This window comes from Nanorana parkeri, unplaced genomic scaffold, assembly GCF_000935625.1.
Source record: "Nanorana parkeri isolate BGI_ZX_2015 unplaced genomic scaffold, ASM93562v1 scaffold156, whole genome shotgun sequence".
In the NCBI taxonomy this organism is placed as follows: Eukaryota; Metazoa; Chordata; class Amphibia; order Anura; family Dicroglossidae; genus Nanorana; species Nanorana parkeri.
The window spans coordinates 324,964-339,287 of NW_017306424.1; the positions used below are offsets into that span (position 1 = coordinate 324,964).

Here is a 14,324-nt window from a genome sequence, read left to right on the forward strand (position 1 = left end):
AGAAACAATTATTTGCAGGGGTATATTGAGACTTCCCAGGCAGAGCTTGCACAGTCTGCTTGACAATTGCTGTTTCGTGTAAGGTGGTGTGAAAGCAATATTCATCCTTTCGAGACGCAACTCAGCTTTTGCTTACTAGGAAATGTGGGTTGTTATGGTTGAGTTATCCGTGCCTGCTCAGCATTGCAAACCGCAGCTTGGTCTCATCCTGTGTATAGTTAGCTTGCCATTAAAATGAAGCTCCAGGTAGACGGCTAAATGCAATTTATGTTTGTTCAACATGCCAAAGGATTTCTGTATAGCCGACCTTGCAGTTTACACAAATTTTTTACACTATACTGCCAGACAGGTGGCACCCATAGTTCTTGATTAAGGAATTTAGCTTCCTGTGTCACCTCTTAATGGCAGTCTTTTTACTAGATACTGACTTGGCATCAACACTTCCTGTCCAATGAGCAGAGGTGACCCAGGCAGCAAATAATGCCAAACCAGGCATTAGCAGAGTGATCTTTCAGACTAGTAGAGGTTTGTGTATTACAAGATCAGCTGCCCAAATGACAGATCCTTAGACCCCTTTTACACGGGCAGCCCTGTCCGTTTTTAGGCAGATCTGATGCAACTCTTTGGCAGTCAGATGTAAATGGGTGTGCTTCCTTTTACATCCAGCTTACTTCCAACTCCATCTAGGTCTGAAAAAAAATGAAGGAGGTAATTGGGTGTAAAGGGACACACGGCCACTTCTGACAGTGTTCTACATCTCTATGTTTAGCTGTTTGCCTAGAGTTCTGCTTTTAATGTGGACCCGTTCTTTGCACATGCCGGATAAAGAAACGGGTTCACTTTAATACAGACCTGCCTAGCAGCATATACTTACCTTTCTTTTGCTTCCCTACTGCTTGGTTTAATGGCAAGAACAATGGAAATACCTTTGATGGCCACAAATCATTCCATAAGGTCTCGTTCACACCTAGGCGTATTGCATATGCGCGTCTGTCGTGCGTTTTCGAAGGCTACTTGGCTGTATCCCAATGGAAACGCGCTACAAAACGGCCCAAAGTAGTACCTGTACCTTTTCAGGCGTGGGCCGTTTTGTAGCGCGTTAGGGACGGGCGGAAATACGCCAAGGTGGGAATGAGACCATTGAATACAATGGGATTTATATTTTTGAGCGTTTTGTAGAGCGTTGGTCGAGCGTAGAACGCGCTACAAAACGTTCAGGTGTGAACGAGGGCTAAGTCTATTGAATACCCCAGTCACAGCACTGAGTGACCTAATCACATGCTTCTCTACATCTGGGAGTACCGGGTATTTTTTCTCTGGTGGGCGAGGCAAAGGGAAGGTCAGTATATGCTGGAGACGGGTGAATGGTTAAAGCAAACCATTAGCTTTGCTCTGAGAATTAAAATGAGCCAACTGGGCCCATGTTGGCGGGATGGCCGCTGGATCTGGGCTTAAGCGAAGTGTAAATCCGGGCTGCCTGCACTCCAGGGGCTAAAGTGTTTTTTTTTATTTTTTTTAAGCTGGACTAAAGTCTGTTTTATTTTATTCAATGCAAACTCAGCCGCTGTACAGGTGTAGTGCCAGTCCTTGGGTTTTCTGTCCTCTTGCTTGATGGTTCTCTGGTTGAGCAGCTCAGAAGTCGCAGGCTTTCTTCACCTCCCTCTTTCATTGATATCTATATTTAACAAAAAAAATGAGAGCAAACCGAGTTTGGAGTTATATACACTTTAAGTGCTAAATTCTAACCGCAGGCGTCCTCGACAACCGATAGGGGGTCAGAAAGTATGTAAGCCACTGGAGCAAGAAAAATAAGTGTCGTTTTCACTGACGTAAAAGAAATTCTAACACCGTTCCTGCAGTTATCTTATGACAGTGTATATGTTTCATAAGACTGACTGAGGATGAGTTGTGTTCATTCCATGAGATACAAACATGCCTGTATTGGGATCGGCCTACCCAACCCTATCATGTCCTAAATGTATCCATCCTGATATCATCCCACCAAAGGGGCTCTGACCTATGTTTGCCCACGAGGGCGTGGGGGTTAGCTTTGGATGTCCTTGTAGCAAAATGTCATTAACAACTGGATTTATGTATAATGAGTTTCAAATAATTCATATCTCACCGGAGTGCTTCGAATGTACTCCTATGTCTGTTTATATGTGTACCTCGCTGTCATGCTGCAGTAAAACCATGTGTCGTTGCACTGCGGTGACATTCATTCTTAATGGCATCCCAAAGGACATGCATTGCAGAGTACCATAACGCATGTTAATACTACTGTGCATTGTAATGTGCTGCTTTACAAAAAATAGCACATGCCTTTTTTTCCGGTGTGTTTGGGTGCATTAGGTAGGCTTCCCAAACACCACAGAACTCCAGGACTTTTTTTTTTTTTAATTAACCCTTGAAGTGGGGCTAACCAACCCCCATCCCTGTACTGCAAGAGTTAAAAGAGAACTATGGGGTAAGTGTTTCTCCCTATAGTTCTCTTAAAGGTCACAGGACGACATATACTAGTGTCCTCCCATGACCCGAAGCTCAGTTTATCGCGAGCTACAGCTCACTGTACACTGAGACCGCTGCAGCCAGGACGGATCCCGACAATGCTGTCGAGACCCACCCAGCTGCGTGATAGGCAGAGCCAGCTTTACCCTCCCTCGTCCGTTCCCCCAGTCAGCATTGGAAGATCGGAGCGGGGAGGGCGGGAATCCCTGCAGGGAGCCGTAAGTGACAGTCACGGCTCTCTGCAGGGAGATGATTAAGAAGTGAGGTCCTGAATGGGTTACAGTTAAGCCAGGTTTACTTTAGGAAGATAAAACTGTTGCAGTTCCACTTTAAATATGTATTTGTTTACACGCCAATGTCTTGAAAATTTTAGATTTAGGTTTGTCTATTTAAAAATATTGATATTGTGCCAGAAGCTTGTTTATCCCTAGTCACATATACCTGTAATAACTTAAAAAACTATTGACATACAGTACATATATATTTTGCCATTTTAAACTTGTGAAGGTTTCATAATGCCATGTTGGGAGAAAAAAAAATCTTTTATTTTTTATTTTTCTAGAACCGAGTGACAACCTCAGAGAAATTCTACAAAATGTGGCCAAACTTCATGGAGTCTCGAACATGCGGAAATTGGGTCACCTGAACAATTTTATAAAGGTAAGGCTTGCTTTGATTCAGATATTGGCTAATTAGTGCTTTGATTACGAGCTGATTTATGCATAAAGAGGTTTTATTCAGGTAAAAATACATTTTGGGAGCTTTTTTAAAACAGAAGATATTTGATATGAAATTGGTAATTGAGTAATGTTTCCTACGTAACCCATTTCATCTAACAAAGTATGAGGAGCAGGGCTGCAACCAACTAATCGATAATAATGAGAATAGTTGTCACCTATGCTCATTATGGATTCGTTGGTTGGATCCCGTAGCTCTTTCCTCAATTTAAAATGGCCAATAGCAGGCTGGCTATTGCATCAGCCCACTACCTGCTGTATTTACATTCACCTGCTTCCTGCGGAATCTTGCCATTGGTAGCTGTCATTATTAAACTCTCAAACTTTTTGGGAATTATGAATTCAGATCAAATATACATTGCCCAGCAAAATATTTCTTTACATTTTTACCCAAGCACTTAGTCATCATGTTTCCAAACATCTACAAATCTCTCTCAGCTCGACTTCCCTGAACTTCCTGTCCAGTACAAGGTCACAAGGGACAGAGCAGTCTCCAGCAGCTGTCCATCTACTAGCTTGGAGAAGGGAGGAAGCAGTGGGGAGCAGAGGATTTGCTTGCCTTGCTGTGTCTCTTTGTTTGTGAAGATGCACACAGCTTACTAGCACACACAAGGGTGACTCCATTGGGCCCTAAACCAGGATATTAGGATCAGTGCTCAGTGGACCAGCTGATTCTGCAGGAAGCTAAAACTTTAAAACGTCAGGAAGCAGCATCTATTGTGATTTCATCAGGATTTTAAATGGCTTAAAATGTTTTTGACTTAAATATCATTTCATTCAGCATTCCTAGTAGTCTTTCCATTGAGATCACCTGAACAGTGTCATTATGCTTCCAGGCCAGATTGTAGTTCATTAACCCCTTCATGACTGAGGCCCTTTTATTTTTTGCACCCATGTTATATTCCACATTTTAGGCCTGAAAATGACGTAAAACCCCCCAACATTATATATTTTCTGAATGCCAAGACCCTATACACAAACTAGTGTAAAGAATGGACTGTAAGCCAGGCATTTCTGGGTCATTTCCACATGTTATCTCTTTTTTTGTACACGGCATACTACGTGGGGCTGATTGGTAAAACCAAGTGAACCATTTGCATATATCAAAGATCCTCTCCTTGAGGGATATTGCTGTTTAAAGCTAGCCCATGTAACAGTTTTATTAGAATTCCAGATATGAAGTCATATACATAGTTTTCGAAGGCTGAATTTCCTACAAAAGGAGAAAATAATGACTTGTCCTGAATCTGTAGCATCATGGGAATTTGAGAGCGTAGTTTACACTTTTCAGTGTTAGAATCGCAGTTTGCATTTATTAGGATATTATTGGGAATGAAAGCCCCATTCCTTTTTTTGGAATAGCTTGATGTGCCCAGGCCACACTCCTCTAGTGCTGCTCTCCACATCTTCCTTGCTCAGTCCCCACTTCTGGGTTGAATCACACCCAATGCCATCTAACCCCCTTTCTGTGCATTTAGGCTGTCAATGGCACATTCCCCGGGCTCAGCCTCACACATATAATTGAAAATATTAAGTTAGGTGCAAGGAAGGAGAGTGACTGGGAGGAAGGGGGGTGGGTGGGTTGCTAAGCTGCAGTTTGGCGTTAAAATGACAGTTCTGATGCTGATTCATAGGAGGTTGGTGAACCAATTTGTAATATTTTGGGTGGGGGTAGACAGTTTTTTTGAGTATACCTTTAAATGAGGTAGTCTTATTTCAGTCTAGTCAAAATATCATATCTGGTCCTGGGCTAGCTTGAGGAATAAGTAGGGTGATGGATTAGTAGCTGTTAGTTCACCAGACCAAAGCAGATGATACTCGAACCAATCTTTCTACTTGGTCACGTTATGAAATCATGGAGGAATATTGTTCTGGCATGTCCAATGGATAGACAGTTGCCATGTAAAAGCAAAGTTAGTCTGCATCAAAACTCAAAAATGTAATTCATCGAAGTCTACAAGTGCCTAGATTTGGTGGCTGCATTAGTTTTTGTTTTCAAGCTTTATACTTTATTTTCACCGGGGAATTCTTAAAATGTAACACTTCTGTTTCTGAGGTGACCACGTTTACTGACTGTATTGTATCTGTAGATGAGCAGCGCAATCATCTTAGGACAGGCAGTGTGTAGGACTACAGAACACCATTTCTCTTCCACATAAAATAGTGGTGGTGTTCTCTACTCGATGCCTCAGCAGTGACGAGCAAGTGAGCGACAGAGAGGCTCCTCGCTTTCTCCTCCCTCCCTCCTTCACACTAGCCGGGACTTCGGCGGGATATGGGTGGGGCTTTGGCAATGCTGGGGGCCGGGCTGGGGAATTCCTCGCCAAGAAGCGAAGGTACCACACGTGAGTGTCGCAAAAAGAGGTACATGTACATTTTTTCAGCGATTGCCACACGGATATAACCCCATTGAAATTAATGGGGCCGCACGGCAATTGCTGCGTGCAACCGTGCACAATCGCACAGTCCCGGGGACCCGCGTCCCGAGATCGCCGATATCTGAACCTAGCCTTAAAGGAGAACTATATGTTAAGTGTTTTTCTCTATAGTTCTCCTCAGGGTCACGGGAGGACATATACTAGTGTCCTCCCATGACCCAAAGCTCAGTATATTGCGAGCTATAGCTCGCGGTATACTGAGACCGCCGCAGCCGGGACGGATCCCGACATTACTGTCGAGACCCACCCAGCTGCGTGATGGGCAGGGCCAGCTGTCAATCTAGAGGCAGAGCCAGCTGTACCCTCCCCCGTCCCTTACCCCAGTCAGCGTTGGAAGATCGGAGCGGGGAGGGCGGGAATCCCTGCAGGGAGCCGTGAGTGACAGTCACGGCTCTCTGCAGGGAGATGATTAAGAAGTGAGCGAGTGACGGTATGCGCTCTATTGAGCCGACCTGTGACAGTCTCATTGTCACAGGTCGGCTCGAACTATGAGGATAAGTGAAAATCACTCACCTCATAGTTCTCCTTTTAAAGCAAACTTGTTGCTTTTTCTTTTTCCCCATTTATCACATGGACAAACAATAGCACTGAAAACAAGTAATAACTTATTCTGTCTCCAGCTTATCTATCTTTTTTTCTCGACCACCAAAGTGTATATTTGGCTGTGCTGCTCCTTGATATGAGCATCCTGTGCGGTACTTGTGGTCTGTCTAATTTCCAGGAACTTCTCCATTTCCATACCAGTCTTGCTGTTCAAGTTTTTTTATTTCTTTTGAATGTTTTAACCATGCCGTTCTTTCCCAGGTGAGGCTTTTGTGGCGATGCACATAGATGCTAGCCTATATTAAGAGGGTGCTTACTCATTTTTAAAACACATGCGTTGCATGCTGCTGTAGTGGGAAACGCTTGCTGTGGTTGATTTGCAAAGCACCACCTGTATAATAATTGTTGATATTTAGCAACAAGGCCGACCATAGACGGTTTATTCTTTGGTTTTTAGTGACCTATATTGAAGCAGTGTATAGAAGCCCGAACAATGAGCTTCTCTTTTTTGACTCCCTTTGGTCTGTTAAAAAATACCATTGCAATTGTTTTGTTTATCTTTTCAACAAGTGCAAAATAATGCCTGCTGATTCCAAATGAAATGAGCTGGTTTGTGATGATTAGTGTCGGATGCTGCTGCGCCCAGCATGCGACCATTGCCTCACCCTGTGGCAAAATTTTCCAGCTTGTGGGATAACAGTCTAAGCAACTGCAAGTTAAGGGTCATGGTCACTGGGGCAGGTTAAAAGAGGAGTTAACCCTTTATACACACAGTAGCTGTCACTGTGTTTTTTTTTTTTATGGAAACCTCCACCATTTAGAGCCTTCACTGTTGCAAATGTGCCCTTTAGGAAATGTCTCTAACACTTGCTGCCATGCCCAGACAGGAACGTAACTGAAATTTACACTAGGGTATCTCTTCACAGGGGTAAAAATCTTTAATTTATACCTACAGCATACAGAGACGGACGTTCTATGCTCTGCTCCCCGCTCTCCATTGTGAAGGCATTTGTCGTGGACCGGGGTCCCACAGAAGAGCAAGGGAACTCCAAAACCACGGCACAGGGGGAGGCAGCCGGTGGGGGAGAACCGAGGGGGCAGAGATCATTTGTACAAAACGAGCAGCGGCTTCCCCGCTGTACATTTAGCCTTGCTTGCTCGAAGCAGGGCTAAATGTAGAAAAAAAAACTACCCACCTGGAGCTGCATGTCCCTGGCGTCAGGTGATAGGAATTCCACACCCCTGATTTGTATCTTCTCACTTGCATGTAATAGTCACTATGTCGCCCTGAGGATGGAACCGTGCGAGGCCCCTGAAACGTTGCTTAATTTGACTGATGTGACGTTTTATTAATAGAGTACTTTTGCATCTTCAAGTACTGAGTGCTGGTGACTCTGCTTGTTATCTTCTGTGGATTCGCACGGTTCCACGGTGATTGGCACTGCGAGCACCACTTACTTAAAGGAGAACTATGGGGCTAAGTCTGTTCCCCATAGTTCTCCTTAGGGTAACGGGAGGACACAAACTAGCGTCCTCCCGTCACCCTAGGCTCAGTATACCGCGAGCTGTAGCTCGCGGTATACTGAGACACCGCAGTATACCGCAAGCTACTTCTCGCAGTATACTCAGACGCCGCAGCTGAAGCGGATCCCGACAATTGTGCCGGGATCCGCCCAGCTGCGTGACTGACCGCTGGCTCTGCCTATCTAGAGGCAGAGCCAGCTGTACCCGCCCCCTCCCCCGTCCGATCCACCAGTCAGCGCTGGCGGATTGGGGTGGGAATCCAGCCCATCCCCTGTCACGGCAGAGAGCCGTGACAGGATCGAGAGGTGAGCGAACGCGGTTATGTGTTCGCTCACCTCTCGATCTACTGAGCCGACCTGTGACAGTCTCATTGTCACAGGTCGGCTAGAACTATGAGGTGAGTGAAAAGCACTCACCTCATAGTTCTCCTTTTAACTTGCTTGCTGCGCCTTATATAGTGCAGCTGGCATCTACACTTTACACTGGTAGAATAATTCATCTGACATGGCCCTAAGCATGAAACAGAGCCTGTAATCAGCAAGTCATCTGCCTCCATAGACAAGTAGTAAGCTTTTTGTTCTCTGGAGTCCAATTACTTTTAAAGCTGAACCCCAGGCAGATATAAACGACAGAAATTAATGCAGTTGTGTATTCATTAATTTATCTTTTTCTTTTTTTTTTTTTTATGCAAGCTGTAGAAGCACCTGCATTTGACTTGATATCAGCCTCTTGTAGTCCCTGCTCAGCAAAGCTCAGACTGTGAGAGGCAGAAGCAGCCAATCAGTTGTGACGCAGTGCAAGGAGCATGCTGGTAGTAGGATAGATTAAGGATGAGTTCATAATTTTGCTTTTTCTCCTTTTACTGCCCATTTACAGCAGGTGGGCAATTTTCTCAAGGGGCCACATGAGAAACTGGGACTGTTGCGGAGGGCCGAACCAATAGGCTAAACTTAATTCTCGCTTTATAAAAGGCAGTAAATTATATGATTTTGATTAGCTGATACTGGGAAAGAATACAAGGTACGATAAGGCTATGAAAACGTGGAGTAGGTCAAATATAGCAAAAACCCCAATCATTATATCACTTTCATTTTATTTTTAATACAACATACTTTTAACATCCAGAAAACCAAAGCATGCAGATATATAAATTGAAAAAAAATCTGATAGGGGGCAACTAATGTAAGTGGGCACTCCAAAGGAGGCAACTAATAATTAGTTGTCCCCACCAGAATGCCCCCTTACATTGGTTGTTCCCATCAGAGTACCCCACCCCTTTCGTAATAAATGTAAGGGGGGCACTCCAAAGGAGGCAACTAATAATTGTCCCCGTTAGAGTGCCCTCCTATTTTCATAGTTCATGTAAAGAGGCACTCTGATGGGGACAACCAATGTAAGGGGGCACCCTTGTGGGGACAACTAATTAATTGTCTCCATTAGAGTGCCCCTTTATATTATTGCTCCACATACCTTATTTTCCTACTTTATTGTTAGGCCAGAGGCAGGAGCCTGTAATGCTGGGGTCAGGGAACACATCTGATGTCACTGGTTGCTAGGACTGCCTGGTGGTCCTAGCAACCGCTGACTGTAGAGGTGGATACTTGACGGCATTGGTTGCTTGGACATCAACTGTCCTAGCAACCAATGACTGAAGAGAAGGGGACCTGCGCTGGGCTATGGCCTTAGAGGCCGACACATCTACTGTCAGCCAGTCATAAGCGAGTGCAGACCGGACAGGGACAGCCAAAGGTCCTGATGTGGCCTGGGGGCTGTAAAATGCCCAGGTCTGATTTACAGGGTATATCGGAGAGTAATCCGTTCTCCTCATCTGCCAGATAGGACCCGGACAGGATGGAGAAAAATACAAATAACTGGTCGGGTAGAATCACTCCAATAATTCTATTTCATTTGTGTATTTAGTGGTTCTGCCTGGAATTCCGTGTTGAGCTATTTTTTTTAATACCCTAAAAATGAAAATATATAGTTATTCTTAATAAATTGGGGGAAAAGGTATTTGTCATTTCAGTACGTAGCTCTGCCTATTTATGTAATATTCCATGAGAGTACACTCTGTGCATTCATTCACAAACAGGACACACACACTATTAGGATGACTTCCTACAAGCAGCATTCTTGTGTAGTGAGATCCTCGTGCCCTACATTTGTGGATGCTAGCGGGTTTAAATGACACATCAAATTGGTTAAAACACAAATGAAAATTAATAAAGGGAAGATGGATTGTCAGTGAAGTCAGCTGTTTTCAGGCTTAGTCATTTTTAAAGTGATTACTGAATTCCAGCCTGAGGAGAACGTTCAGCTAAGCTGATGTCCCATCCCTTGGCCGGGTATCGTATTTGACCCTAAGCCATCTAGAATTCACGGATTCATCCATGAGACCATTTTCATCTGGGGCCATTATAACAAGCATGTGCTCCTCTTTTCTATGGTACCCTATATTCAAGGGAGGGGGAGGGGCCATTTACCTCTTATAGGGTAGTGACGTGCAGGGAAAATCAAACATCAGACTTTTTCTCTGCGGACTGCTCTATAAACTTTCACAAAGCTATGCCTAGAACCTCATTCCTTCTTAAAGCGGTTATGGCCTTTCACCTGAACCAAGACATTGTTCTTCTATCTCTGTCCAGCTCCGTTACACCGGAAGGACATTTCTCTTTACTACCTGGGTGTAGTTTTTGCCGTGTTGGTTTACCTCTAAGTCACTGCTTCCATTGGAAAAACTGACCCTCTTTATCATTCCTGATGATCTCTGTAAAGGGAAATCTGCTTCTGCGCCACTATTTCTCAATGGCTTAATCAGATCATCATACAAACTTATGGTCTTAGGAACAAGGTTTCACCCTTTCAGGTCAAAGCACGCGCTACTAGGTCTGTGAGTGCATCTTGGGCTTTTCAGCATCAGACAATCATTTTGCAAGGCTCGTCTTTTGATAACATGTTTATTTTTAGTTTCTTGTTATTACCACCCCTCCACCACAGCTGGACTGCTTTTGGACATCCCAGTTGTCTCTGAATCCTGTGTTCCTTAATGAACCAAGAAAGAGAATAGGAGTTCTACACTTAACATGAGTTCCATTTCTTCGAGTTTGTTAAAGAAGAACAATGAGGTGAATGATTTACATTGTAGCTGTCACAGTCGGCTCTATAGATCAGGAAGTGAGTGAACACATATTGTCGCTCGCTCACTTGCCGATCATCTCCCTGCCGAGAGCGGTGATTGTCAGTCACCGCTCCCCATAGGGATTCCCCCCTCCCCTCTCTGATCCTCCAGCGCTGACTGGAGGAACGGACGGGAGAGGGGGTAGGCACAGCTGGCTCTGCCTCTAGATAGGCAGAGCCCGCTGTCAATCAGCCAGCTGGGTGGATCTGGACAGTATTGTTGGGATCTGTCCCGGCTGTGGCGCTCTCACTATATAGGGAGCTATAGCTCCCTATATACTGAATTTTGGGTCATAGGAGGAGGTTAGTATATGTCCTCCCATGATCCTAAAGAGAACTATGGGATAAAAAGGTTACCTCATAGTTCTCTTTTAAGGGACACAGGTCTCATCCCTCTGTGTTTACGATCTACTGCTAGTACTGCTTTTCTAGGAAACTCATGTATCCTGGAAGTGGGAGGGGGTATGCCTAGCTGGCTAATGGCCATTTTGTTTGCCGCTGTCCAAATCCTCCTGTAGGTGGAAGTATAATGCCAGTCCCGGGCCCGTAGGAGGGGCAGTGGAGCCCGGCAAACACCGGCCCGTAGAAGCGATCTGGCGACAGCTGAGTTGCCAGAATCACTTCGTGTAAAGGCGGCCATCGGCTTTACAAAGGCAAACAGAGTCCCGGTGGCTAAAGCTGCCGGGAGTCTGTTTAAATGGGCCTGCTGCCACTAACGTACTTTGTACGTCACTGATTGTGAAGGGGTTAATGAACTACAAGAAAAGGATTTAAAGGTATGCACCAAAATCCTATTGTAAATACTACCTCAATCTGTCATTTTAGCCTCTGTTAGTTGCCTGCTCGGCAACCAGCCAATCAGACTTTTGTACATTACACAGATCACAGGTAGCTGGCCATGAGGAGGGGAAAGCATAGAAGTGACCTTATTTGTGCGTTTATATCCAGGCAATGGTTTAGAAAACTAGCTAATCAAAATGAAATGTCGCTGTTTGCCTTCACTTTTACTTGTGCACTACATGCAGTGTAAGCTGGTTCCTGTGACCGCTGCATTCATTGTTTTGTCTCATGCCACTTTGAGCAGGAAAGAGAGTTGACATATTTTGCATCAGCTTAACAAAAACAGTTTAGATTTGTATATATTTACAGCTTTTCTTCCATGTAAACACAATCAATTCTCATTTTGTGGGTTCGTTAACCATATGCTTTCCTGGTTTACATTCCAATCTGATGACACAGAAGTGGGCGCAGTTTTTGTGTGGATGCTGTGAAGTTCCACTCTGTTGTTGAACAATGGTGACTGACATTTTGACTTTCATTCATTCTTCATGCATTTGGGAATGTAAGTGCTTAGTCACAAGATGCTGAGAAACTTTGCTCTTTAACTGTTGAATTGTTAAGTCATAAGCAGATGATTAGTAACAGCGATTGAACATAAAACATTTTCAAACCTTTGAATAAAAAAATGTTTCGTTTAATCCATTAAGGGACAGAGTAGTCTTTTACCTTCGGGTTATATTGCCTCCTGCAGGATCATTGGACACTGGTAATCAAAAACACCGTAGGCCAGCCCAAGTTAATCCCTCCTACTACGAGCATGTCTTGTTTTTTTCTTAGTGTCATATGAAGATGGACGTCTTTTCTTTCAACTCTGGTGTTGAGACAAACTGATTTTTTTTTTTTTTTCTTCAATCAACACATCTTCTCTGTATCACTGGTAGAGCTCGGCTCTTCAATTGCAGATAACCAGCACAGTCATCCTTAGCCTGGCTTTTGGCGTTCCACATTCGGACCCTACTGGACTGGATTTTGCAGGGAGAGCCTAGAAATGATATTTTGGCCCTGGGTTCCAAATAGGGCACTATCCAGACTTCGTTCTGGCAACAAGTTAGCCACCTTGCATTTTCTAGGTCTTAGCTGTTGGCATTGCCTCAGTGCTTGTCCTGTCACTGAGAACTCACTCCATAACTAGGCCAGGCAGCCCGAGCACTGGGAGCTATCTCATCTCATTTATATTGGTCACTGGGTGCCTTTTAAATTCCCTGCTTCCTGATAGTGTCCACTTTTAACGCTGTGGGAATAAGCGCTGACATCATCTTCTCGGTGGAATGAATTTCTGATGTGATCAACAAGGTTTTATTTTATCTTTTATAAATCACATAATTTTCTGATGTGATTTACAAGGTTTGCACTTATTATACCAAAAGGAAACCACAAAGTTCATTGTAAAGAGCAGAGCACATAGAGTTGTCTGAACAATCACAACCCATAATTTATTAACCTATCGGGAATAGTGAGAAGTCACTAGGTTATACCTTGACCTTTCCTGACTTCTCCACAGCTGGAGGACCAATGGAAACAATAGTTATCTCAAACTGGTATATTGTTATATTAAAGGAGAACTATGAGGTGAGTGCTTTTCACTCACCTCATAGTTCTAGCCGACCTGTGACAATGAGACTGTCACAGGTCGGCTCAGTAGATCGGGAGGTGAGCGAACACATACCGGGTTCGCTCGCCTCTCGATCCTCTCACGGCTCTCTGCCGTGACAGGGGGAGGGGCTGGATTCCCCTCTCCCCGCTCCGATCTGCCAGCGCTGACGGGCGGAACGGACGGGGGAGGGGGCAGGTACAGCTGGCTCTGCCTCTAGATAGGCAGAGCCAGCTGTCACTCACGCAGCTGGGCGGATCCCGTCAGCTAAGTCGTGATCCGCTCCATGCTGCGGCGTCTCAGTATACCGCGAGCTGTAGCTCGCGGTATACTGAGCTTAGGGTAACGGGAGGACGCTAGTTTGTGTCCTCCCGTTACCCTAAGGAGAACTATGGGGAAAAACACTGACCCCATAGTTCTCCTTTAATGAATTAATAAAGTTAAATCTCTTTTTGCCCACTTTTTTTTCCAAGCTCTTAATTTTTTTTTTATTGTTTAGCAATAAAGTGACAATCATACTAAAACATAACATTAGTAGAGTTTTACATATACAGCATACAGGTAACAACTACCATCCACAGGCTCGATGTGCGGCACCAACCGCACCGCAACCTGTTTGCGCGAGTATACATGATACAACATCTACTGAATGAAACCAACTAAGCCAGCATTCCTAGGGCACCTTTCCTGTGCCCTGTCTCTCCTTCTGGGGTATAGGAAGAAGGTGTAAAAAAGGAAGGTGGGAGAACAGAGGAAAAAAAATGGGGTGAGGGAAAGTAGTTGGGCTGTGGGAAAATGATTAGGGGAGAGATACTTAGTCTAGGGGTCCTCCTGGGTTGATTGGCTCATCCTCCACTGCTTGGTGTAGAAGTTCTTTATTCTTTTTCTCAAGGTTTGGATTCCACCCTCCACTCCCACAGTTCACAAACGGCATCTAGGGGGGGGGGGGGGGCAAAGGGGCACTGC

At 44.6% G+C, this 14,324-nt stretch overlaps 1 protein-coding gene across 1 annotated transcript in view; it reads left to right on the plus strand.

Moving 5' to 3' along the window:
* RICTOR (RPTOR independent companion of MTOR complex 2) overlaps positions 1–14,324 on the plus strand; it is a 144,975-nt gene that overhangs the window by 35,708 nt on the left and 94,943 nt on the right. Inside the window, exon 3 of the mRNA XM_018554400.1 lies at positions 3,071–3,168. Coding sequence (XP_018409902.1) covers positions 3,071–3,168 — 98 coding nt within the window. The remainder of the gene's footprint in view (positions 1–3,070; positions 3,169–14,324) is intronic.